Source organism: Pagrus major, chromosome 15 (genome assembly GCF_040436345.1).
Source record: "Pagrus major chromosome 15, Pma_NU_1.0".
NCBI lineage: Eukaryota > Metazoa > Chordata > Actinopteri > Spariformes > Sparidae > Pagrus > Pagrus major.
The window spans coordinates 16284024-16308764 of record NC_133229.1 but is presented as its reverse complement, the minus strand read 5'-3'; the positions used below and the strand labels follow the sequence as shown (position 1 = coordinate 16308764).

The 24741-nt window shown below is 43.2% G+C and overlaps 1 protein-coding gene across 1 annotated transcript in view; it reads left to right on the top strand.

Annotated features, from left to right (window-relative positions):
• The window catches only part of adgra1b (adhesion G protein-coupled receptor A1b), a 175473-nt gene that overhangs the window by 109424 nt on the left and 41308 nt on the right, over nt 1-24741 (top strand). Inside the window, exons 13-14 of the mRNA XM_073481241.1 lie at nt 6366-6576; nt 7135-7343. Of these exons, the coding sequence (XP_073337342.1) occupies nt 6366-6576; nt 7135-7343 (420 nt within the window). The remainder of the gene's footprint in view (nt 1-6365; nt 6577-7134; nt 7344-24741) is intronic.

Here is a 24741-nt window from a genome sequence, read left to right as displayed (position 1 = left end):
CAGCTGGGGTGGGTGTTATCTTTAAGTATCCTTTAGGATCTGTGCAGACATCTCACTTCATCGATGTCGCTGATGCTTTGTAGTTGGGTACCAATGATGCTCTTGGCTGTTTTAATCACCCGCTGTAGAGCCTTCCTACAGCGGGTTTGAACACAAACCACAAACCATGCCAGTTTGTTTGCTCCAGAATTTAGCTTTCCAAAGTTTCTGTAGGAAGGAGAGCCTTTTCTGTGCTTTTTTTAACCAGGGTGGTGATGTGTGATGACCAAAATAGATTCTCTGTGATGGTAATTCCAAGGAACCTAAAACTATTCACCTGCTCCACCTCAGCCCCACTGATGTGGACAGGGGTGTGTGTCTTTGCCTCCTTCTTTTCTTAAATCAACAATCAGAAATGAAGTTATTGAGTAAATGTTGACTGCATAATGTAATGGCTATGCAATAATGATACTTCACTATGCAATTTTGTTTGCTACCAGGAACAGAATGTCCCTGGAAAACAAAGGCTGACTGGCGATCTATCCGCTTTAATGTGTCCATTAGAGACCAAATTAATGAATAAACTTGTGCTTCGTCCTGTGTTGCTGTTAGTTGATTAATTTGTCTTTGCGATAGTGGTGGTAACAATAATACCACTTGGAAATGCGAAAGGGAGAAAAGGTCTTTCCACTTTAACTGAAATCTAATTGAAGATCAATACTGACGTCAATTTTGCCCTCAAAGAAAAGACAGATTGAATCATATTAGGGGTTTGGGTCATCCTTATTGCGAAACTACTTATTCTCTCAGTATCCAGCAGAGGATTCTAGTTATCAGGCTACCACTGTGTTACTGTGGTGGTTTCTCCTGGAAACCTGAAGAAATAAAACTATCTGCAAGTCTTCATACCAACAGAGCTAAGTTAGAATGTGCTGTTTTGTGATCAGCTGGGCGAACTGACCCTCATAACAAATAGGAGATGACTCAGAGGAATGTTTTTTACTTTGTGCGAATGAATAGTTTCTCATCATTACAGTGCTGCATGAAAATACGCACTGAGTCACAGTCATCTTTGCCTTCACTAATAATGGGCATGTACTGAAGGCTACACTGACGTGGCATCAGGCCACTGTTGAGACAAACTCTTATAAAACATTTCGGAAAACGGAGGAGTCAGTTGATGGCCAATGAGCTTCTGTAGCGAGTGTTAAATTTGCATTAATTAGTGCTGAAAGTCTGCAAATTTTCCTCCTAAGATCCGTTCTGTCTCAAAGACTTGGCTCCTTTTGGCTCATTATCAATCACCCCGCAGCTAATATATTAGTTATGCTTTTACGCACAATAACTTCATTAAATTTGTAATCCACTGTGCCTTTTTTAATCAAACAATGTTGTCCATCTGTTGCGGCCTCTTGAATGTGTTTGTTAAGACACGACCCTGTGATGTGACAGTTTGAGTCAGAGCTGACTGAGGAGAGTGTGTCTGACAGCTGAAGCACAGCTCTGCCTCTCCAAAGAGCCTGATTTCCTGCTTCAAATCTGCTCAAATGCCCCCCCACCCCCGAACCAACCAACCAACACAACCTGTCTGGAGGAAACAGACTCTTGTTGGCATGGCAACCATGTAGGGCTGTGTTTAATTTCTCTTGATAAGTAATGCAAACAACGCTACAGCATAAAAAAGCACAAGAGGAATAAAACGTCTTTTAAGCTGCAGCCATGGCAATCACTTTTATAGAATTATGTTTCCTTTGTATGTTTTTATGTTCAAACCTCGAATGTCGCTCCAACAGAGGAGCGTGTGCAAGGTCCTTCTAAAACGTTGCTTGTGAGCAAACTGTGATTTATTTACAGCCTCTAAAACATGATGGGTCGAAATGACCCCCTGAAGTCTCCTGATGTCTACCTATTTGTCATGGTCACTGTGTCTTTGACCACGTCTGCGCTGACAGGACTGCCAATGATTACAAAAAAAAAATTATGCAAATCTCCCATCATGCTCGTCAGCAGTTCCTGTCGGCTGGGGCCGAGCTCAGCGAGATGCCCTTTGAGCTAAATTCACTTCATTTATAGTTAATTTCCAAGTCGCCGCTTGCGCAAATAAATAAATGTATCTCTCCCGCAGATATATCTACAAAGCCACAGAGCTGTAGATTTTTCTAATTTTGGATTACACGTTTAAAAAAACACTTAATTTTCACCTTTTTGTCGAAACACATTCGACAGTAATCCCCCTGTGAAGTGGGTGCCATGTTTAAGTGTGGTGTTTACGCTGTGATGTGGTGGCAGCCCCGGGTCAAACACCGCTGTTGTGTTTTGCCCTGCAGGCTGTTTGTGGTTCTATCAAGCAGGGCCCGTGCATGAAGGAGCAGGTGGAGGAGGGCGGAGGGAGGCAGGCGAGCAAGTGGGAACAGCCTGAAATAGGAGGTGACTGCTGACATTCACCTGGATGCCCTCTGTAGGGAAAGGTATAGGTGGAGGGGGGGACAAAAAAAGGAAAAGGAGAGCAATCCTGAGGCTAGAGCAAGAGACGGAGGGGAATGTGTGATTATGGTTACTACGGCTACAGCATGCCGCCCTGTTGGAGCGGGAGGGGCTTGGAGGAAGGTCAGACGGCTGAGGTACAACCAGCTAAATCAACTCTGAAGTGTTAGGTCCCCGGTGGTTTTGGGGTTGAGGAAATGTAGCTGTTTAGGTTGCTCAGGAGGAACATAGATTGTCGCTAAGAACGGGACCTTGTGCACGCCGTGGCTTATAGCACACCCTCTGGGCTGTAAATCCCTTTGATACGCCACATAAAAGAGGATAAAAGATGTAAAAAGAGATGAGGAGACAAGCGTACGAGATAAGATTCCTTTTTGTGAGTTGCACGCCTTGAAAGCGCTCCCCCCTGGGACGAAGGTCACCAGGCGTATGAGAAGGGACCTCTAGGACGGCTGGCCTTGTGTCTAACTCTCGATTGTCACAGAGGCTCAAATCCTCCACGCCTCTATCCCTGATGTCTGTATCCTATGATGTCCTGGAAACAGACTGCCAAGCTTAAGCTGTTTGGAGAAAGGAAATGATGCAACATAAATTTCAAGGCGAGGATTCTCTGTCTTTCTTGCCTCTCTCCCCACACATACACACACTGCGGGATGAAAATCAATAGCCTTCAAGAGTGAGTCAATGCAGAAACTAATAGCCAACAAACCCAATGCTGTAAAATCACCGCTGGCTCCTCACACACCATGGCTGTAATGTAAAGGAATAGTGCTTAAGCACGCCATTGCTCATTGTCACCTGTATAGAATTATTTTCCAGGATTATAGAAGGGTCAGGAGGATCAAAACAACTCAGCTTCTTGTATCTGAGGGGCCCACAAAGGCTGTCATCGCCAACACCACCACACTGTAGCCAGCATAAGAAACAGAAGGATGGAGCTCTTGTTTAACCTGATTAAGAAATTTTGGCCATCGTTCTTCCTCGACATTGATTGGGGCCGAACGTCTGACTAAGCAGCTTCCCATTAACTGTAAGGGCACTTTATGGGCATCCACATTCATCTTGGTCAGGAAGCTTCCCTCCCCTTTAGGCTCAAAGTGCTGATCCTCTCACACTGGAGGGCGACGCGAGTGAAAGCTGAACAAAACAGGCTTAATTTGGAAAGCGAGCCCCCGCGTAATACAATCATTATCTTTATAATGGACACGCATCATCGTCAGCCTTGTCATTAGCATCATTCTCCATTAGGGTCACTTAATGAATATGTGGGCACGGTCAGTGTTTTCGAGTCTTCCTAGAGATCTCTTCATAGCACAGAAATGTGTTTGTTTTTCTAAACCTAACCAAGTATTTTAGTTCCCTAAAACTAACTAAATATTTTAGTTAACTTAACCTACCCAAGTATTATAGTTCACTAACACTAAGTATTTTAGTTCCCTAAACCTAACCACATGTTCCGACTCATGACTACTCCGCAGACATTACTACTTTATTACATGAGAACTCATTGCTCATGGGTCGGACCAAACCCATCTACAAACTTTGCCTTCATTTTTATCTCAAGTACACACCTGTAAAGTTTCATGACCTCTGACAGACAGACAGACAGACATGTAAACACCTGGCAAAATACTCAAAACTTCTTCTGTGGCAGCTCCTCCCACAGTAGATGTCTCTGGGAATATATATGAATGTAGACAAGGTGGCGTAAAGTGTGTGAGGGGGCAGTGTTGGGCAAGTTAATCCAAAAATGTAATAAGATTTTTTTTTCCTTTTACTAGATTAAAAGTAACAATATTATTCTACTTATAACTTGGTATCAAAAGTAATTAGTAATTTTCCTCATTATATTACTATATACCTTTTACAAAGGTAGCATCTCGTCCAGGATATACCCAGTACCACGCTTCTTTTGTCCACTTAACGTCTCTCCACAACCGTGTCCTTTTCTGAAATCCAGTTCCTGTTGTTTAGCTGCTGTTCATGTTGCTTCATTGGCAGTAGATGCCTCAATGTATCAGATGCTCCTATAATTTAACCTATGTGTTGTATTTTTCGCAGTTGAAGGTGTTTTGCTGCTTGCACAAGGTTTGCAACGGACAATAATGTTTTTTGCATCTTGACTGAGACAAAGTCAAAATAATGACAATATTTAGAGCTGTTGAACGTAGAACTCATCCTCCATCCTTTGCTCAGCTTTTTGGCTAGTATATACCTGCCACACGTACACGTCATCGTAAGACAGCCTACCTAGGACAAAAAACAAACACTGTTTTGCCAAGGCAGTAATGCTGTTTTACTATATATAGTAACTGTTATATAATTACTGATTTAGAAATCCTTTGGTACTTCCTACCTCCCTATTTGCTTGCACCACAACCATTTTCCAACTCTGCCTTCATTTCGATCTTAACTACACACCTGTGAAGATTCATAACTGTATCTTGCACAGTTGTGATGCTGTCGTTCTGACAAAAAGTCTGTCCACAGCCAGACAGCTACATTAACAAAAGCAAAATACTGAAAATTGCTTCTGTGTTAGTTCCTGCTACAAAAGGTGTTTCCAGGAAAACATTTTGCCATGATGACACACACACACACACACACACACACACACACACACACACAGACTCACAAACTGAAAACATTCCCAGCCAAAGCTGTCACCGCTGGTAATAACAGGTGAACAATAAATGAAGATGTTCCAAACAGGATACAAAGTCTGCTCTCCTGAGTCTTATACTCAACACAATCAGCCATGACGGCTTGCTTCAGATGCAGTTTTTGTCGCTGTTTTCTAAGTTTCAATGAAAGTCCTGGAGCACTCCTTTAATTATGATGTTCTAACAATACCAACACAGCGATATCAGGTACACCTTGCATGTACAGGTACACTATAGTTCCTTTCCTCTATTTTTATGTATGAATGAAATATTAAGTGCCCGGGCACTTACATCAGCTGATAGGATGCATGAAGTGGAGCGCGTGGCCATATGTGTTTAGGTCTTTTATGCTGACGGTGCCACGTTGGGAGCCTTTTTTTATGATTGAACTTGATCTTCTGGTGGGATTAAGTGCTGCCCGTCCTGTCCTAAGTGCAGTCAGTCACTGGTCCACACACCCTTGAACAACATTTCTGTCCACCAGGGGCATCCATTCACTAAAGCCTCAGCTGTGGCAAAGTTCCTGCAGCTGTTATCATGCAGCTTTTAAAGCCTTTTAGCACAGATGTTCTTGGGACAGGACGGGAAGGGACTCCTGGTGAATATGTTACTTTATGGGATATAAAATGATTAGCTGCAGGTAATAAGAGACCAGAGGGACTGTGGATCTTGAATGCAACTCTGATGACATTTTTGGGTATGGCTGCCCAGGGTTTTTTTTCTTCTTTTTTTTTTTTTTCTTGCAGTTACAGCAATAAAAAACTAGTTTACAAGATGAGTCTGGATCCACTTGTGCTCAAAGATGGCGAGTGCCTACACCTTGACATACCCCAGCCATGCCTTTTCTCCTAGAAAACCCTTGGCCAACAAATGTTGCCAGGAATGTTTTTTAGGGGGTTCTCTGGTGTTTATAGTCGGTGAAAAGAAGATAAAGTCAGACCGGTTGTCTCTTTAAATCAAGCTGCAGTGTTGATGTGCCCTCAAGCTGAAATGGTAAGAACCATTTCCACCTCTGCGGCAGGGAGCCTGACCAAATAGGCGCACTAGAGCGCTTCAAACGTGATTCTCATTCCCTTGGTCACTTGTGGTCTATGGTCGCCTCCACTCCTGGAGAGGAAAGCAATTTGTCAGTCTTTTTTCTATGGGAGTTTATGTTTTTTTTTTTTCTTTCTCCCCCCTGCGCATTTCGGAGACATTATTTAATTTTTATTTCCCTCTCTTTTTTTGTTCCATCCGCAGAACTCAGTGGCAGTCGCCTCAATCCATTTACCGCTGGCTGGTACGCCTATCTCCTCCTCTGCGCTGCAATCTGTTGATAACTCCACTTGCAAGCTGCAGTTCATTGTGTTTCGCAATGGGAAACTCTTTCCTTGCACGGGGAATTCGTCAAATCTCGCAGACGATGGGAAGCGTAGGAGCGTTTCAACACCAGTTGCTTTCACCAAATTAGGTAAGAGGAAATCCATTTTTATCATCATGAGCGTGATGTCAAACGCCGTACTACTGTGTTGCCACTCGGACTACATGCATGCACACGGTCTCATCAGTTTGCTCTGCGCAACATGTTGCCACATCACACACGCTTCACAGCCCTGTGCGCATGATGGCAAAAATAAACCCAAACTCACTTAATCTGTTTGTGTTTATTCCGCTTGCATTAATGACATAACTGCACGGGCGCTCACATCACACTGCTGCAGCCCCTCTTTCTGGTAAAAAAAAATAAAAATAAATCGGCCACTTTCGCTTTTCCATTCGAGATTAAAGTTTACCTGCAACACTTCACACAACAGTCTGTCAACTGCAGTAACAGTCTGACACTTGAGCAACATAACGCGCGCATGCTGAATGCGTGTGTGTCTGTGTGTCTGTGTGTGTGTGTGTGTGTGTGTGTGGAGTTTGTGTCCACGCTTCTTTTGCCACAGCACTTACACACTTTCCACTTGGTTTCCTCAACTGAATGTCTCGCTTTTTTTTTTTTATTTATTTATTTTCTCTTTCTTTGCAGATGGGTGCAGCCTCGGGAGCGCCGTGCACTCCGTCACTATTGCTCTCAGGCACTTCGCACTGGGTGTAGACCCCACCGCAGCCTATTGGGATTTTGACCTGCTGGATGGACACGGTGGCTGGAGGGCAGAGGGCTGCCACATAACAGGCTCCGGGGGCAACACGACCACTATTCATTGCACCCATCATAATAACTTTGCAGTGCTAATGGTGAGTAGAACACTGTGTGGTACCAGTGTCATTCATTCTAACACAACCATGCCCCCCCACCCACCCACCCTCTCCCCTCTCCACACACACATAACGTCTCTCCCACTGCTTAGGGCCTATTATGGATCAAATGCATCTTTTTTTTTTTTTTTTTTTTTTTTCGCCATGGAATAAATGGGAGTCACGTGTTTTAGGAAGCACTTCATGCAGGGACCTTTAAAAGCTTCCTTTATTGTTGCTCCTCAGCAGAGGGAAAGGATTTGTCAAATGCGCTACGGGGATTTATTGGCTTTGGAGTATGCGCTACACTAAATTCCCCCCCTCCTATATCCTGGAAATGAGAAGTTGCGTGTGTTGTATAGTCTGCCACCTTTTTCCAAAAAGCAGCACAGCAGCCGAAATAGAAGCGATGCTCAAGAGAAGGAGCGCCTTGTCAGGGGCTATTCGCCTCCGAGCGCAAGTGGTGTGCTAATTGGTTGCAACCATCGCCGAGCAAAAATGCTGGACTGTAAAGCGTAAAGCATCGCTCATCTGTATCGCTCAAGTTGGTCTCGACGGCGCCGAGATGCCTTCTCCGACGACGTCCCCCTGTTCAAATTGATTTCATGAGGATAATACCAAAAGCGCAATGGCATCGCATCGCCCAGTCGCTCCATAGAGCCGCTGCGCCTGGTCCGCTCTTTTGGATGAAAAGAAATCCTCCGGATGTTTACCGAAGAGTGGGATCCGTTATACTGGGAGGTCAGTTCTCAGTAGAGCATGAAAAGTGTTGTGCTTGAGATGTCGGTGCTTTCCGAGTTGGCTTTTTTTTTTTTTACCTGCATATTTTATGAAGCCGCTGTTCAATTCCGTTGTTGTTCGTGTGTGGAGAGAAGCTGAGCTCGGAGGAGAGGGGAAAAAAAAAAAGAGCCGCATTGGAATGAGAAAGAGTGGGGTACGGAGGGAAAGCGGCATGAAAAAACGGCATGGGGTGCTCTGAGGGAGAGAGTGGGGTGTCTGTGGAGAATACTAAGCTGTTGTCAGGAGGAGAGCAGATGTCAGATTGTCATTGTGCATGTATTTTTCGATCAAACACGGGCTTGGGGAGGCGCGCCGTCAATGGGCACCTTGTGGCTGTCGGAATAAAAGCGAGATTGGGCAATTGTGTCACATTTTCCTGGCAGCAGATTGATTTAAACTTCAAGGCACGTCCGACAAGTAGAAGGCAGTCATAGCGACGGTGGAAAGCCGTCACAGGAATGTCCACATTATGGTCTGACGCGAGCGTTTGCGCCGGGGATTGCGCGTCTGCTAATGCAGTCACCACACCCGCCTGGTCTCTGCAGTGCCCGAGAAAAGGACCCTTATTTACGGACTCGTGACATCATTCTCCTCTTGGCCTCATCTAAAATACTGTACATTGCAACAATGAGCCTTATAGCCGAGCTTCTGCAAGTACTCGACCTGTTGCATAATCCTTTCATGTCAAACTGAGAGGAATTGCCTATAGTGCCTGACTGCAAGTTGACCATTTTTAATGTACAGTATTTGCGAGTAAGGAGGCTCCATCAGTGAAGCTCCGGTGTGTAACGCATGCAGATGAATAACATTAAAGCTGCTGCTGTGGTGCTGTGAAGGGAAATCAGGGGAACAAGTTGCAAAGTCTATATGACCAAAGTTAGACATTTCAGCTGACTAAAGGTGACAGAGGCGTGTGCATTTCCTGAGTGCGAGGTGTGCTTTGCGCCAGCGGTGTGTAATACAGCTGTATCACCTTCCTCTCTTCTAAACGATCCAGCTGAATTCCTCCTTAGATCAGCCGTCTGCAATATACAGTGTAAGAATCCATCTCATGGTGCATCTGTGATGTTGAGCAAACTGACAGAGGGTTAGCCACAAAGCATGACAGCTTTGAAAGATGAATAATGCAACAAAATCATTTCAAAGAATAAGGGTGGGTGGGTGGCGAAGGGGGGGGGACGATGCCTGTAAGGCACAAAGCAATATCCAATTCCTGTTGATCCACACTCTTTTACATTCAGTTCTTATGGAGCTGGAGAGTGTGTGTGTGTGTGTGTGTGTGTGTGTGTGTGTGTGTGCGTGCGCGTGTGTGTATGTGTGTCCGTGTTTGTGCGTGGAAATGATTAGTCTACAAATAGCATGACAAGCCAATACAATTGTCCCTGGGGACTGAGGTTTGGGATATAAAGAGTACTTTAATGAGAATCTTTTTGACTTGGCTCAGAAAGAATTACATGGTGGAGACTCTCCCTCCCCTGGATTTGTGATCAGAATGCCAAACAACCGAGTTGGGACAGCATCTGTGTGGAAAAACTCTCCAGCAACAGCCTGGAAAGCTTTTGTTTGGGCACTCCCCCTGCTGTGGGTTTTAAACACTGTCAGGTGTGAATGGTTTTGCCGTTGTTGCGTTAGAAAGCAGGGAGATGACTGACCTGTTAACACTTAAACCAGTGATACAGATTGTCCCACATGTGGGTCAGGTATTATGAGACAGCATGCCTCTGTTTTGGATTATTTTTTCCCCCCTGCACTGGGCTGAACTTGAAGCTGTTAGAAAGCAGCCGTTCCAGATTTCAGCACCGGGGACAGTTCCCATGAATTTCCTGGTCTCTCCCCCCCTCCCCTCCTCTCCCCCCCACCTCCCGCAGGCCTGTGTCTGTCTGAAGGGAGGGCTGACTCACTCGTTTACAGCAATGCAGCCTCATCATCTGTCTTCATCGCGGTGACAAGCCTCACCCCCCCACATGCCACCTGCCCCCCTTTAACCCCCCCTCCAAAAACACATACCTCTTCTCTGCGTACTCTGAGTTCTTATTGTCTCAGTTGTAGCTAATTTGATCTGTTTTACGTTTATGATAACGCAGATGAAGGAGTTGCATTTGATTGCTGCAACGCTCCACACTGTTTAATATGCAGGAGCAGACCTTTAGAACGACAGACACACAGAGGGGGTGGCTGGCTTTTGTAACTATCCAATCATAACAAAGGCCCTGAGGCCACGGTCCAATAAGAAAAGAGCTGTATTCCCGTACACTGTATGAGATATAATGAATATATGGAGTAAATTGTGCTCCTGGAAACAGGAGGCTCCTCGAGCGAGGCAGTGCATCACAGTTATAGTAGAACAGGTGACAGTTGGTTCAACATGGTGGAGTCTCGTACAGGGTGGAGCAAGGCACCTGCATTTAAAAGTGGATATTAATGGTTGTTGTTGATGATGGAGTGCAGGGAAGAGAAATAAAAAGACATGATGATATAGGAGAATCAGAATAGTCCAATGGTTTTCAAGTAAAAATACCTCGAGAACAGGTCCTGCTTTGAAAATCTTACTTAAAGGGTCAATCCATCAATTTTACACATTAAAGTGTGTTTACAGGTCTTGGGGAGTACGACTGCATATGTGAAAAAAGTAGTATAAAGCCTTTTGTGGCTCCAGAGGAAGCTGCATGTAATCTGACAAATTGGCTCCTGTCGTGTCACACAGTGGCTAAGGTGCATTGTGGGTAACATTGGCGCCAGGTTTGGAAAAGCAGTCCACTGGTCTGGCATTGAACTCTTATGACACTATTGGACTCATTATGGACAGTTTAAAAACAGATGATCAAAACTGATACAGCAGAACCAGATATCACCTTTTTTTTATTCCATGTATTCTTCTTCCTTTTCAAGACCTGGTGCCTGCATTACCCACAATGCAACTTAGCCACTGAGTGACATCACTGGAACATCACTGGATATATACTACTTTTTCACATATGCAGTAATACTCCTCAAGACTTGTAAACACACTTTAATGTATACAATTGGTGGAGTCGCCCTTTAAATAAAAATACAGTTAAAGTATTATCAGCAAAATTTACTAAAAGTATCAAAAGTAAAATGATTAATTCTGCAGAAAAATGCCCCACTGTGACTGATTGATTGTTTATGCAACAATAATTAAGTGCTGGGATATTTTACTGTTACAACTGAGTTCATACTGCAAAACCACAGTTAAGTTAAAACTTAACCTTCATGTTGCAACTTGTTTAGGTTCAATTTCCTATTTCTCTCAAAACCAGTTGGTTAGGTGGTTTACAATTCAGTATTTTAGTACATTGGTTCGCAGTCGAGGGATTGAGCTTCTCTAAAGGATCAGAGGCTTAACTAGAATGAACTCAATAGAGTGCATACCTCCGCCAATGGCCAACAGTCCCCTTTTGTATTCACTTATAGATACCAGCCACCTAATTTTGAATGCCTGATTTTTTTTTTTCAAAAAACACCATATATTTCACAGTGTTAAAGAAAGTGAGAAAACATTTGATCACAGTGCTATGCAAAGGCAGAGTAAAACATCCAGTTGTATTCATAAGTAGGCAGGTTTTGTTTCTTACTGTTCTAGTAGAAAGGATGCTGGTTTTGAATTGCGCAATTCCCAGTGGTAATGGGAAACACAAATCAACAGAGGATCAGACTTTGACACAACACCTGCTCTCTCCATAGAGATAATGTCCGTCCATTTACTCTTGTTTTGTCTCCCTTTTCACATTCTTTGCCATCAGCATTGTTCTTTTACTCTTGCAGTGTAAAGTGTCCACAGTTATTCCAGTTATTTCATCGTTATCTGTGGATAGTGACCGAAGAAAGCAATGCCTCCTCCTGTTTGGTTGTGCAATGACAGACGCGCTTCATTCGTGCTGTAATTTGACCTTCATTTCTTGAAGGAATTCCGACCGCATTGTGAAAGCGAGGTTTATAGGGAACCAATCATTATGTGGATGGTGTCATTTTTGCGACAGCCATTACACTGTGTAGTCAGCGCTTACTTCAGAATGATATGTTAAAGCAAAAATGCTGTCTATTGCCAGTTTAAATGAATCCAACTGAGAGGATTTGTTGGGAAACGTCTCTTTTGGTGGAACGTGTTTGGTGCAGACATGACAAGGGCCCCTAACTACACACAACTAATCCAAAAGAAGTCAAAAGCCAAAACATTTGGGAACCTCAAGTTTAATCAAAATGTATTTTTTATGTAAAATCCTAATCTAAAAAGTAAATAGTAACTGAAACTGTCAAATAAATATGGACTTCGAAGTAGATTTCTTTTCATCAGAAATCCAGTGAAGTAGAAGTATACGGAGTACAAAATGAAAAAAACACATGGAAAATACCTTAAAACTGTAGTCAAGCACAGTACTCAAGTAAATATACTTAGTCACTTTCATTCCTCATTGACAGCTTCAGCCTCATTCAAGAACCACTAATACAAACAGATTGTGATCCAGGCCTGTTGCTTCTCCACAGTGATAGCCACTTAATATGACTGAATAATTGTAATGCCTTCATCTGAAACAGCTTTGAGTTTAAACATGTTCCTCAAATCAACTGCAAAATTAATATTTTGTTCATTGACCTCTTCTCATTGGGATTCTCTGTGGTCTCAGCAGGAGTCTCTGCTGTATCCAGATCTCCGAACAGGCCGCAATTCAATTGTCCTCGCTGCTGCACCTCCATCTTGAACCAAACCAACCAAGACAGGATCCCATCTTGATACATTAGTTCTCATTGGCTGAGCCTTCCATGGGCTCGATACCAGTGTGACATTAGTGCTGACTGCTGGAGCTGACCACAAGGTCTTGTCTCCCATACAGAGGAACAAAATGCAGGAGAATGACTGCAAGAATCCATCCATCCATTCTCTAAACTGCTTATCCCGATGACTGCGAGAACACAGACATAATCAGGCTGCTCTTTACAAACAATATATCAGCTCTACTCTTTTTGCTGCAATGTTTATTACCTACTGAATCACTATTATTGTCACTCAAAAGGTAGTATAACTTGGAGTTAATTAAGGATGAATGGATGGAGGCTGGGTGGAGATAAAATTAGGAAGGCGTCTGTGCTTCAGTCTCAAAGAGGAGACGCCAATTGATTGTGATTACATTCTTGAAAAACATCCTATAAAGAGAGTTGTTTTTTCAAATTCAATCCACATATTGAGCAATTACGGCTAATATGGAAAGTTGTGCAGGATACGTGTTACTAATCGTAAATAACCCGAAAACTTCTGCAGCTCAGAAACAGTGTTTTCTTGTGTGAGCCTCATTTTCTCTGTCTATTTTTCAGCATGTAGCAATTTCAAAGTTGTGTGTCCTCATTAGTCCTTTGTCCACAGCCTCGCTCCAGGCAGACATAATGAGACAACAAGCCATTTTTCAGCGTTTGCCCACAAGCACCCACTGGCCTCAGCAGGGTTAACGTTCTCCTCATGCCGTGGACTTTACTATCTCTGAGACACTTTCATGCTAAAGGAGCTTTGGTGTGTGTGTTTAAGGAGATGAAGGGATTTACAGTGATAATGACGATGACCTGTTTAGATATGCGACCGCGTCTCACAGCACCGCGTTGGCATCTTCTGTTGATATGCATTGTAGTAGGAGGAGAAGAGGGGAAGGGTTGATGACAGGCTGTGATATCAACAGAGGGGGGCGATGCCTTGTGGATGTGCGTTAGCTGATAGTAGATTCAAAAAAAGGAGGTTTGTGTTCGAGGAACAGGGCACCATGCAATACGCACCTCTCAGCCTCTGGAGAGCCTTTCTGATACAAAAGGGTTCTTGGAAGAGCAATAAATTGGCAACCTGACCAGGAAGGCGCTGCTCTCGGCTAAGCAACAGTGCAGAGCATAAACCTCATGATATCACAACATTTAGTTTCTGCACTTGAGTTCTTGTACAGATTAAACAATCGAGATATATTTGGTTAATTATACCGTTTTTACACCAAAATTAGTGCGTATATGCAAGGCTTTTAAACTTGGGTAAATCCAGCCAGGATATATTGTTAGCAATTATTGTTCCTGCAAACCACAGATGTGTCCAAGGTTGACATTTATACCACACGTGGCATTTTACATGTTATACTCATTAGGTGACTTAAAGCAGAGTTGGAGGGGGAGGTGTGGGCGTTATTACCGGCCACAAGGCTGCTAAACAGGCAACCATAGTTAGAGTCTGTGGGGGCCTCTCCAGCAGTTTAGTCCCAAACAGGTATTCTCTAAGCCAAGCCATGTTTTCCTAACCCTAACGTAGTGGTTTTGAAAGAAATAGAAAACTGAACCTAAACAAGTTGCACCGTAAAGTTTTAAATGTGGTTTTGCAGAATGATACTTAGCTGATTGACTTACTTTCCCATTGCAAGTAAACGAGTATGCCCTCTGTTTTTCTTTTCAGGTGTGACGTGTTAGATGTCACAAATTTGCTGGAAAACAGGGAACAGTAGAAGGCAGCATGGAGGCCAGTGACAATGTTACAGTGGTTACTTTTTAATATCTTTCACTTCAAACTCAACGTCAACTGAAGCACATTTAACCACTGCTTGAACGAAGACTGATGGAAAACTATTTATGTGTGCCAACATCAGGTAGTCCAATGCACGTCATTGCATCGTGCTGGAAAAGAGATGAAAATTAGTGTATCTGCCTGAGTGTCATGTTTCAATCAGTGATGATGAGAGCTGGAACCTGTAAACACCTGTGACTACTGCTGAGTCATTTGACCTGATAATGAATGCAGATTGTACCCTTATCCTAGATGTTAGTTGGTAATAAGCAGTTTTATGTCCGGTGTTAAAGGGGTTTCAGTTAGGGATGTGTGATACGTGTACCGCATGTATATCGGACCGATAAATTATAGACCTGATATGAGGGAATATATATCATCAGCTACTTATTGTATCGATTATGTATCTTATTGAAATTCTAGTTGATATATAAAGCTGATAATATGAAGCCAAATTGCTTTCATTGACTTACTAAGAGCAGCATTTAATTTGCAGTACATGTTCTGCAAGGGTTCAACAACAAATCTAAATCTTAATGTAATTATCTTATTAAATCATCTGTCTCTGGTCTTAGGCGTGCATAAACTACAGGGTATGAACCTCTTTCTAAAATACAAAAATGTGAAATTATGGGTTATCTTATCGGTACCAGCCATGGTTTGGTTTCCTTTGGACAGAACCGAGCTAGCTGTTTTCAGTCTTTATGCTAAGCTAACCAACTGCAGGCTTTAGCTTGACATTTCCACACAAACAGACTGATCGGTATTGATTTGCTTATCTCTTACAACTGAATTTGAACTTGAACTTGGTTTTTGGCCACCACCATTTTGGTTCAAGATGTTGCTAAACCATAAGAGAGGCAATGAGTAAAATGTTTTTCTGTGAAAGTAGAGCAAACCACAAATGTAACCACACATTTGTAGAGAGTGTGAGTAATCTGGAATGTGTGTTTGAGTTAAGCTTTGTCATAATGATGCAGCTTAAGCTAATTCTTAGAGCAAATGCTAATTATTTGCAGTCCACTTAGCATCGGCTACCTTTCACTCTTTACCTCACATGCACTTGTTCCGAACGTGGCAGCTGACAGACGAGCACTAATCCACCTCCATCAGCGAGCAGGCAGCCATGCAGCCTCCTCACCAGCCGCTGCACTGAACCAGCCACACCGAGGCTCTGCTGTGTGCTCTGCTCTGTGACCTTACCGCATAAGAGTTGAGGTTTGGCTTTGTTTAATATTTAATAAATGCACTTGTGTTCCATTTGTAAGCATTAACTTAAATCCGATGTCGGGCGTGATTACTTTAGCACATGGGGGACTGTTTTGTGTGTGTGCCTGCTGAAACCACATCGCCACTGCAGACTTTTCTTGTGTTGCTGCTGCTCTGATTTCACCTCTCAGTGTTTGCTGACTGCGGACTTGCTTTGGTGTGAAAGGAGCAGGGCCTGGCTCGTCCAGAACTCTCGCTGGCTCCCAGAACAGATTGCTGCTGGCCAATAACCTGACATGTGATGCAGATTGTTTTCTCCCTGACTAATGAGTTCGGAGCTAACAGAACACCATTTATCTCAGACATCAACAGTTTTGCCCTGGCATTGCTACAGTAAGCCAATACTTACTACTGGCTCTTCTCCGTATTGGACGCTCTATTTTTAATGCAGCGTGTATCCCTCTTTTAGCCTGGATACAAATTGCATTGCTTTAACCTATTGTTATTCAAATTATGTATGCTCCTCAGCTAAGTGTATGAAAGATTATAATAGTGCGGCTCGCAGCAGAAGGGATTGCCGCACTTAATGTGTCTGCACTCATGTGTTTGTGCAAAGAAAGTTAATAGGGTATTCGGTGGTCTCACGGTTTTGATGTTGTTTATATACAGTGGCTGATTAATTGGCAGCCAAAGCTTTGCTGCATTTTTTATGGAGAGGCAAACTGCTTGCTTGAAACGTAAAACTGTTCTTGCTGACAAGCAGTCTTTATGAAAGATAATGATGTCGTCGCATTTTGATTTTATTTCCAAGTCGATCATTTTGGCACACATTTTCGCAAACAATTAGTCAGATATGAACACTTGGATGAGGTATAAATGAGTGGGTTTTTTCTTTTTTTATAGCAGCGCCGTGCGGACTCGCATGCATCTGCCACACTGTCTGCGATTAGTCACAAATGATTAGAATGAAACGGGTCCCGCTTGTCCTTTTGCATGTGACAGAGGCCATCTGACATACATGATTCATTTCCTAGAACACTGTCAGTACACACAGTCTCGACCGAACAGTGCTCAAGCGAAGGGGGGAAAAAAAGAACCGTTCACATCGTAATGTGGCATCTGATCTGAAACTGTCCATGTTCAAATGCCCCTCCACCCCCCACCCCCCACCCCCCAGCCTCTCTCACCAGCTGTTCCCTAGTCGACAGTGCGACCCTCTCTGAACCCCAGAGACAGCTTGGTAGAAATGAGGGCATGCCGTGTAAACAGCCTCTCTCTCCCTCTGTCTGTCTCTCTCTCTCTCTCTCTCTCTCTCTCTCTCTCTCCCTGTCTTTCTCGTTCCCTCGCTCAGCCTCTGTTTGAGTTTCTGTCACTGCCTTTCAATTGGGTTGCTGTATTTGTGCACTGCATTTAACTGAACCGGACAGCACCTCATTTGCACAATGCTGGGCAGTCTAGACAAACACATTAAGAGCTTATTTTTTTTCTCTATTAGGGAACGTGTAGAAAGTGATCCAGCCCTGTGGCCGCCCGGTCAGCTGGATGTTTGGCTGGCTGGCTGTCTGCATGTCCACCTCTGTTGTCAGCCAACACAGCAGCTCCCAGAATGCCCCTGCCCCTCCATTTCACCGCTGATGATGCTGCTGCCAGCTGCTGATTAGCAAAAGTGTATCAGCACAAAAACAGAAAAGGCCGAGGGTTAAAGGGGACAGTCATTTTCATAATATACTTGAACAAAATTAAACTCCTCCAAGTGGTTTATTACACTTGCTGGCCTTTTCCGCCACAGCCAATCATGATCAGCATGACCTTTGACGTTTCACCTCATGGCCTATCGCTGTGTAAGAGTACATTCTTCTCCTCAGTGCGACCAGAGTTCAGCCATGCCCTGCAGTTGCGTCTTTTCGACTCTGCTGTAAGGGTGTGGAGCTGCAGCTGCTGCTGCTGCTTGCTAGGCTTGTAATTAGGGAGCAGCTATTGATGCAATGTGGCCCCCTGTGCACTCCTAAGAGGAAGATAAGGACAACAGAAAATGAGACATTTGAAGGGGTGGTGATAACATGACAGGGTCGATTAAGAGCCCTCAGATGTTAGTCAGTGGTCTCACAGTTCTTTTTAGAATGTGATATTAATACATACAATTTATCAGTAAAGTGTTCTCTTGTTGGCTACAGTGGGGCTGCCAAGGATTTTTTTAGATTAGACCCAACCTTGCAAAGTATTCACAATTTCCATTTTTTTCATATTCAATCATGAGCTACAAGACCACCTGATGATATCTGGGGCAGACAATTCCACAGACAGAGCAGTACAAACATGCATTTGTGCACTCTGATAGGACGCACTGAGAAGTGGTAAGAACCATTGAACAAGTAGGGAGCAGCCTTGTACGATAATGCCGGTGATAATATTTTTTTTTCCTTTTGACTACAATCCAATATAAACACCAAAAACAGTAATGTGTTCATCCTTCTAAAAAGTATTGCCTGTCTAGCCAGAGTCTGATTTACCTGTAGCTTTTTCGTCTGTGCTATAGGGTTACGTGTTCCTTTAAAGGCCCCATATTATGTTCATTATTGTACTTTTTTTTTGGGTGTCTACTCAGAAATGTTTCCCTGCTTTAATGTTTAATAAAGACATTATTTTTCTCATACTGCCCATCGCTGCAGCACCTCTATTCACCCTCTGTGTGAACGCTCCATTTTAGTGCCTGTCTCTTTAAGGCACCCCTTCTCGAAAAACCCAGTCCCCAATATGAATGAGGACACTGTAGTTTATACTGAGTCAATTTCAAACACACGTCCTGATACTGTAGATACTCACATGCACAAATTAATCCATAGCTGCAACAGTCCCCATAAATGCATTACTTACTCTTGTTTCAATAAGATTCGCTAAAATGACACTTCCCAGCTGTCTTTGGCCTAAACCTTCTCCCTCTGATTTCACATTCATGCCCAGGGGTCGAGTGTCCCGATTCTTGTTGGGATAGAGGTCCAGGGTGAAGTGTTAGGGCTACGTGGCCCTCCAAACAGAGGTTTTTCAGACTTCAAACCAAGAGGCTATGAGAGCTCTCTGTAGTTTCAATGTATGATGGTCCTTGGTAGCTAACTAGCTAGCTAGCTAATGTTAAATTGTTACTACTGATTTGTGCATGACAGTCCTGCATTTTATTTTAAGCACAGCTATTGCTCAGGTAATACAGCAGTGTTGTTTTTATTTGATGACGTGAACGAACTGTGAGCATCCATGTCTTTGAATCTCCATCAGATAAATGGCAGATGGCATTGTGATAATGCCAGGATTATCCCAGTTACACAAGAGAAATCTTACATTAACGCCATCAATGACAACTGATGATGTATGAAGGTCTTGAGGGTCTATGAAACACTACCTCATGTAACTCTGCTTTAAGAGATAGGAGGGCACTCGAAAACAGCTTTTACGTTGGAAATGGGATTGAGCCTCTGTGGCCAGTTTTTAAAGGTTTCTGTCTTCACTCGAAACGAATGGGCTTGGGACTGGTTGCCACAGGAAAATTGGGGAAGTCGGATTATTGTAGCTGTGTTCTTCACATGGGATTTTCGACAATAAGAAACACAGAATAATGCCAGCCTTATCCTTGACGGAGGATTTGAACTGGTCATTTTGGCTTCTTGAATCTTTGCTCACAAGAGGACTTTGAATAGGCCCGTGACAATTTTTGTTGGATGTTGCAAGGTAGAGGGTTTAAAATGAAAAAAACTGCAGTAACATGTAAGATAAGGCGTCAAAAGTCAGCTCAAGTAAAATTTCTTTGCAAAGCTCAATGTAACATATCATGTCTCACAGTGCTTCACAGGTAAGCAACAAGGAATAACTCCTCAAACAACATCAGCACATAAGGAAAAAAAAAGGTATAAACCTCAGGAGAGTCTATTCAAAGAGAGATTCCTCCTCCGTGGACAGCTGGGTGTGCAACAGCTGCTGTGGGTGGAAAAATGGCTTTTAAAAATGAACAGAAAATTGGAACGGTAACAGAGAAGAAACACATTCTGCAGCAAATGGATTCTAATTGAACAAAGTGATCATAAAATCTCTAATATGAAATAAGAAGTCCAATAAAATAAATCTAAGGTAAGGGTTCAATGAAATACTTGCAAGGCAGATCTAACATCAGCTCTTCAAATCTGGAGTAGTGGCAAGGTAGTTTGAAGGATGGGGGAGGGCCAGTTCCTCCAGACACTCTGGATGGTGTGGTAGCGGTTTATTTTCTTCCTTTGTTCATCTGTCAGCATTTTGGGTCAACTGTTTACACAGGATGGGATTAATACGGTCTGGTGTTTACATGCAACAAAGAATTTAATCGGAACAGCTGTGTGATACGCTCACAATGATGTTACGTCATTAATTCCTCTTCCTCGTTGGATATTTTATCTGTTTTGGTGTGTATTTGATCAGCTCCCTGTCCTGAAGATGGATATCTATCACTGTCTATCTGAAGTTCTTTAAGAGTTTGAATTCAAAGCAAACTCTCCACAGTACACCACCTCACCTTATAAGCTACCATCTTCGCTAAGTGGAGAAACGTCAACCACTACTTTATGTCAAGATGGTGGGCATGGGCAGAAAGAACTCAGCTGGAAAGAATTTAGGTTTTATCGTTCACATGGGACAGTCTTTAGTTTGATCAGTTTAGAAAAGGTTTTAACTACCCCTCTGCAACTGACTGAAATTCCTTCAAATTGTCCAAGGGCCTGTTTATTCTGGTTGTTGCTGTTAATATGAAGCATTTTTATTCTGTTTGGGCTTTGAAACTGGCAATTATAGGAATATTCGGCTCCATATAAATTCAGCAATTGATACACTGAGAAACAGAACCTCACTGTTTCTTCCCCGTGATAAAGCTAAATGACCTTGATTCCCACCATGTTCATGCTGCTTCTGATCACCATAAAACATTATGTGCTTGATTAAAATAAAGTCATCGTGGTTAAGCAAACAATATGGTTGCATTGAATAAAATAAACTTATCTAGGATTTAAAATGAATTATGTACAAAGCATAATATACTTAAACACTAGCTTTTCTTTGATGCTACAGAACACAGCTTGATGGATCTCAACAGTGATTCTTTAAGAATAAAAAATCCCATTGGGTTTATCTTCAGTGTTCAGTGGCATGTATCCTCCAGTGTTTTCTCTCAGTCTCCATCTGGGTAGAAGCTCATCTGTACTGTTGCCATGTGTGTTTGAGGGTATATCAGAGACATGTCTGAAAATCTTCACATTGGAGAGAGTGAATGAATGAATGAATGAATTACACATCCACAGACGGCCCTTTCATGTCACTGTGTTTCATATTCACTGCCTGCTTAAAAAAAATCTCCTTTCCAAAAGCCCATTTGACAGATGAGAGCACTGCGCTCTTGCATCAAAGGTGAAAACTAATCTGGGCACTGAAATCCCCTCCTCTTCCACCATCCTGACACTTTTGCCTTTGCCTTACAAATGACCATAACGAGATGCAAACATGTAAATTGCCAGTCGAGGAGATGGAGCGTCCACTTAGGTCTAAATGGCACAGACAGCGCAACTGTCAGATGGTAAAATGGAACTGGGCTGAGATCAGGGCGTGCAATCTGTAATCAAAAATGGAGGAAAATTGCATTGCGGTTGGGGGATGGAGGGATGGGGAAGAGAGATCCGAGTCAGACATACATGATTTACCTATCTGTTCTTCTCTCTATCTGTCGCCACTGTTTTTCCTCATCTCCTTATCTCCCCTATCACTGCTTTGCACTGTTGTCCTTACTACAAGCTGTTTCCTGTTAGAAGCACCACACAACATATTCTTCATGCATTTATTCTTTGCACGGTTGGCTGCGTTCATTCAAGAGCATCCCTCCCGTTCTCTCTCTCTCTGCAGCTCTTTCTCAGGGGGCTAAACGCTGCCACAGTTAGAGAACATGGCAGCAACGGTCCAGCACTGCTTACACCTCCTGACAGCACTTCAAACAACATCTCGACAAGGACGTTACATTTTTTTAAGCCGTTTATTTTTGCTTTTTAAGGGATTTCGTGGCTAGACCCCATACCTGCAAACATGTGTTTTCTTCTAAAAAGATGTGGTAACAGCGCGGTTCCTATGGCGATACAAACAGAGCCATCAAATGCCCAACATTACACAGTTGCTTTTGATGTAGTCAGCGAGCACTAGAAGGGCTGTTAGAGGTTTGAAGTGGAGGCAGAGAAAGAGCACCTGAAAATGGTGGACAGCAACAGATGTGTGTGTGTGTGTGTGTGTGTGTGAGAGAGAGAGAGAGAGAGAGAGAGAGAGTTGTGTGAATGCGCCAGCTCGGCGCCGTTAAGCACCACACAGGCTAACGTAAGCTTATTTACCCGCTGAGACCTCCATTGCAAGAGAGCGATGCATTCCGTTTGAGAGGCTGTTTGCATTGTGCTGCTTGCGGAGGCTGGCTTTACAGCGCATCCTCTCCGCCGCGCCGTCTTAAAGTGTTAACAGAGCAGAACCCATGGAGCGCGGCCCTATTCTCAGCCATTGTTGCAGGGGTAAAGAAAAAAAACTGGCATGTTGTGGTACGACATATCGACCTGTGAGGGAACGAGGTAATGTATGCTCCCACTCTGCGTGCTGAACAGCGTGCCATCTCAGGGAGCAGAGAACAGAGCGTGAGCAGTGTGTGTAAGAGGGCCGAGGTGTTACTGGCATGTCTGTGTGTGTGTGTGTGTGTGTGTGTGTGTGTGTGTGTGTGTGTGTGTGTGTGTGTGTGTGTGTGTGTGTGTGTGTGTGTGTGTGTGTGTGTGTGTGTGCTTAGATTTGCTCCTGCGTGTGGTTCCATGTCCACACCTGTTACTATGAGCGTATGTGTGTGAACGTGAACACACAGGGCCCCATCCATTGAGCATTCTGTGGTGTGGAGTGATTGGAAGAGATGAGTCACCCCGCTCAGACAACACCTACTAACCATCTCGCTCTCTCTCTCTCTCCCCCTTGCACACACACACATGTAGAAAGAACATGAGGAGCATGATGTTCAGGCTCGCTCATATATTCACTTTAAACTAAAAAAGACTGGCCTATTTGCTCTACATCTTCAAGCAATCTTCTGTCAAATTTATTTTTATTGATTCATGAATTCGGACCGAGGAGATGGAAGGTTTTCTCCTCAGTATAGAGGAGCAGAGTCGTGGGTTGAATCTGATGTTTTGGGTGAAAAATCTCAACATGAAGCGAGGGTTGGGTTCCCATGACCGGTGCCATTTTGGTGATACTTCGGTTTATGACCAAATGTCTGCAAAACTAACGGCATTCCCATCAACCTCAGCTGTGTTAAATGAGAAGTAGCAAACGTTAGCATGCTACGTTGCTGGAGTAAGACGTTGATCAAGGTAACCATTAGGGATTTCACGATTATCCAAATCCATGATTTTTGGTTTTGAAGTGAGGCTTTGGGTTGGTGTTATATGATCAGATTTTCTTGTTCATGTTAAGACTCTAGCTGCAGCATTCTGAACCATATAAAGACTTTAAGTGCTCTCACGTTGAAGACCCGAAAACAAAGCAATATATGAATCCAGTCTAGATGAAACAAAGGCATGAATTAGGATCTCTGCATCAGCCATGGATAGGAAAGACCTCATTTTAGCTGTGAAACTGGCATTTAAAAAGATAGCCGTTGTTGTATATTTTACAATAATGATGTTGTATATTTTACAAAAACAGCTTGACTTTATCCTGGTGTTGTTTTGCAGGTTATGGGTAGGCAAGGTCAAATAATATTCACTAAAAATGAAGCCTCCAGAGTTCACAGAAAAGAAAAAAAAACACCTCCCTTTGGGGATTTAACGATAAACAACAAAAGTTAGAAATTCAGTTTGTTACAAAGTTTGGTTTCTCAAATCTGTTCGGAGTAAACTCTCCTTCCAAACCAATCAATAAAAGATCTCTGAAAAATAAAATAGACCCAAAATCTCCGGCGCTGTTGGAGTTTTCTCCAGCACCAGTTAGTTGATCGTCTTCGTGAACACAGGATGAGTGTCTGGGTGTCCAGCTGCAGGCGACCTGTAAGCTAGCTCTGTCATCTTTCAAGCGTTGCCTGTCCTTTGGTCGCGCACGAAAAGACAGGCGTGGAGAGAAATTAGATAGTGGGGGAATCGCTGATCCTGCTTTTGATTCCGATGAGTGAAATTGAAAGCTTGTTTGATCGATTTTTCCAATTTAGAATTGAAATCCTGACACGCCTAGAAACCATTATAACTTCTTAGCATGTTAGCTTTGTCATTGTGAGCATCGTGGATCCAGAAGTTAGCATTGCACTGCTGTGCAGCCTCACAAAGCCCCTAGCATAGTTGTATAATTATAGTCTTGTTGAAGTTATTGTGCAAAAAAAACTGTTGTCAGTCCGCCTGCTAATAGCACCTCAAACTACAGCCTTCACCTTCATGAAGGTAGGCTGTATTGCAGGACCCTTGTATAGGACTATATATAGGAGGTAATGATGTTATATTTAGAGCTGATAAATGCATTTGAAGCCCAGTCCTACATGAAACATGTCAGTGTGTCAGGGAGCCTTTGAGGAAAGTGGAGCGACTCAGTAAGCCAACCAGCCCGTGGTCGGACTTGGTAGCTTCCAGTTGTCAGTGGGTTTAACTGTATGTGTGAAAGGAGGCATCATGCACAAAGCAAAGCAAATCTTTCCGGGATAAATAAAAGCTAAAGAAAGAAAGAGATTAGACTCATTCCAGTGTCTCTCTGCCCTATATTAAAAAGCAATCTTCTCCCTGCTTTCACATTTATTCGTATTGATTCATTCTGTTGGTAGCAGACTTGAGTGTTCACTTCTCTTTGTTCCACTTGTAGAAG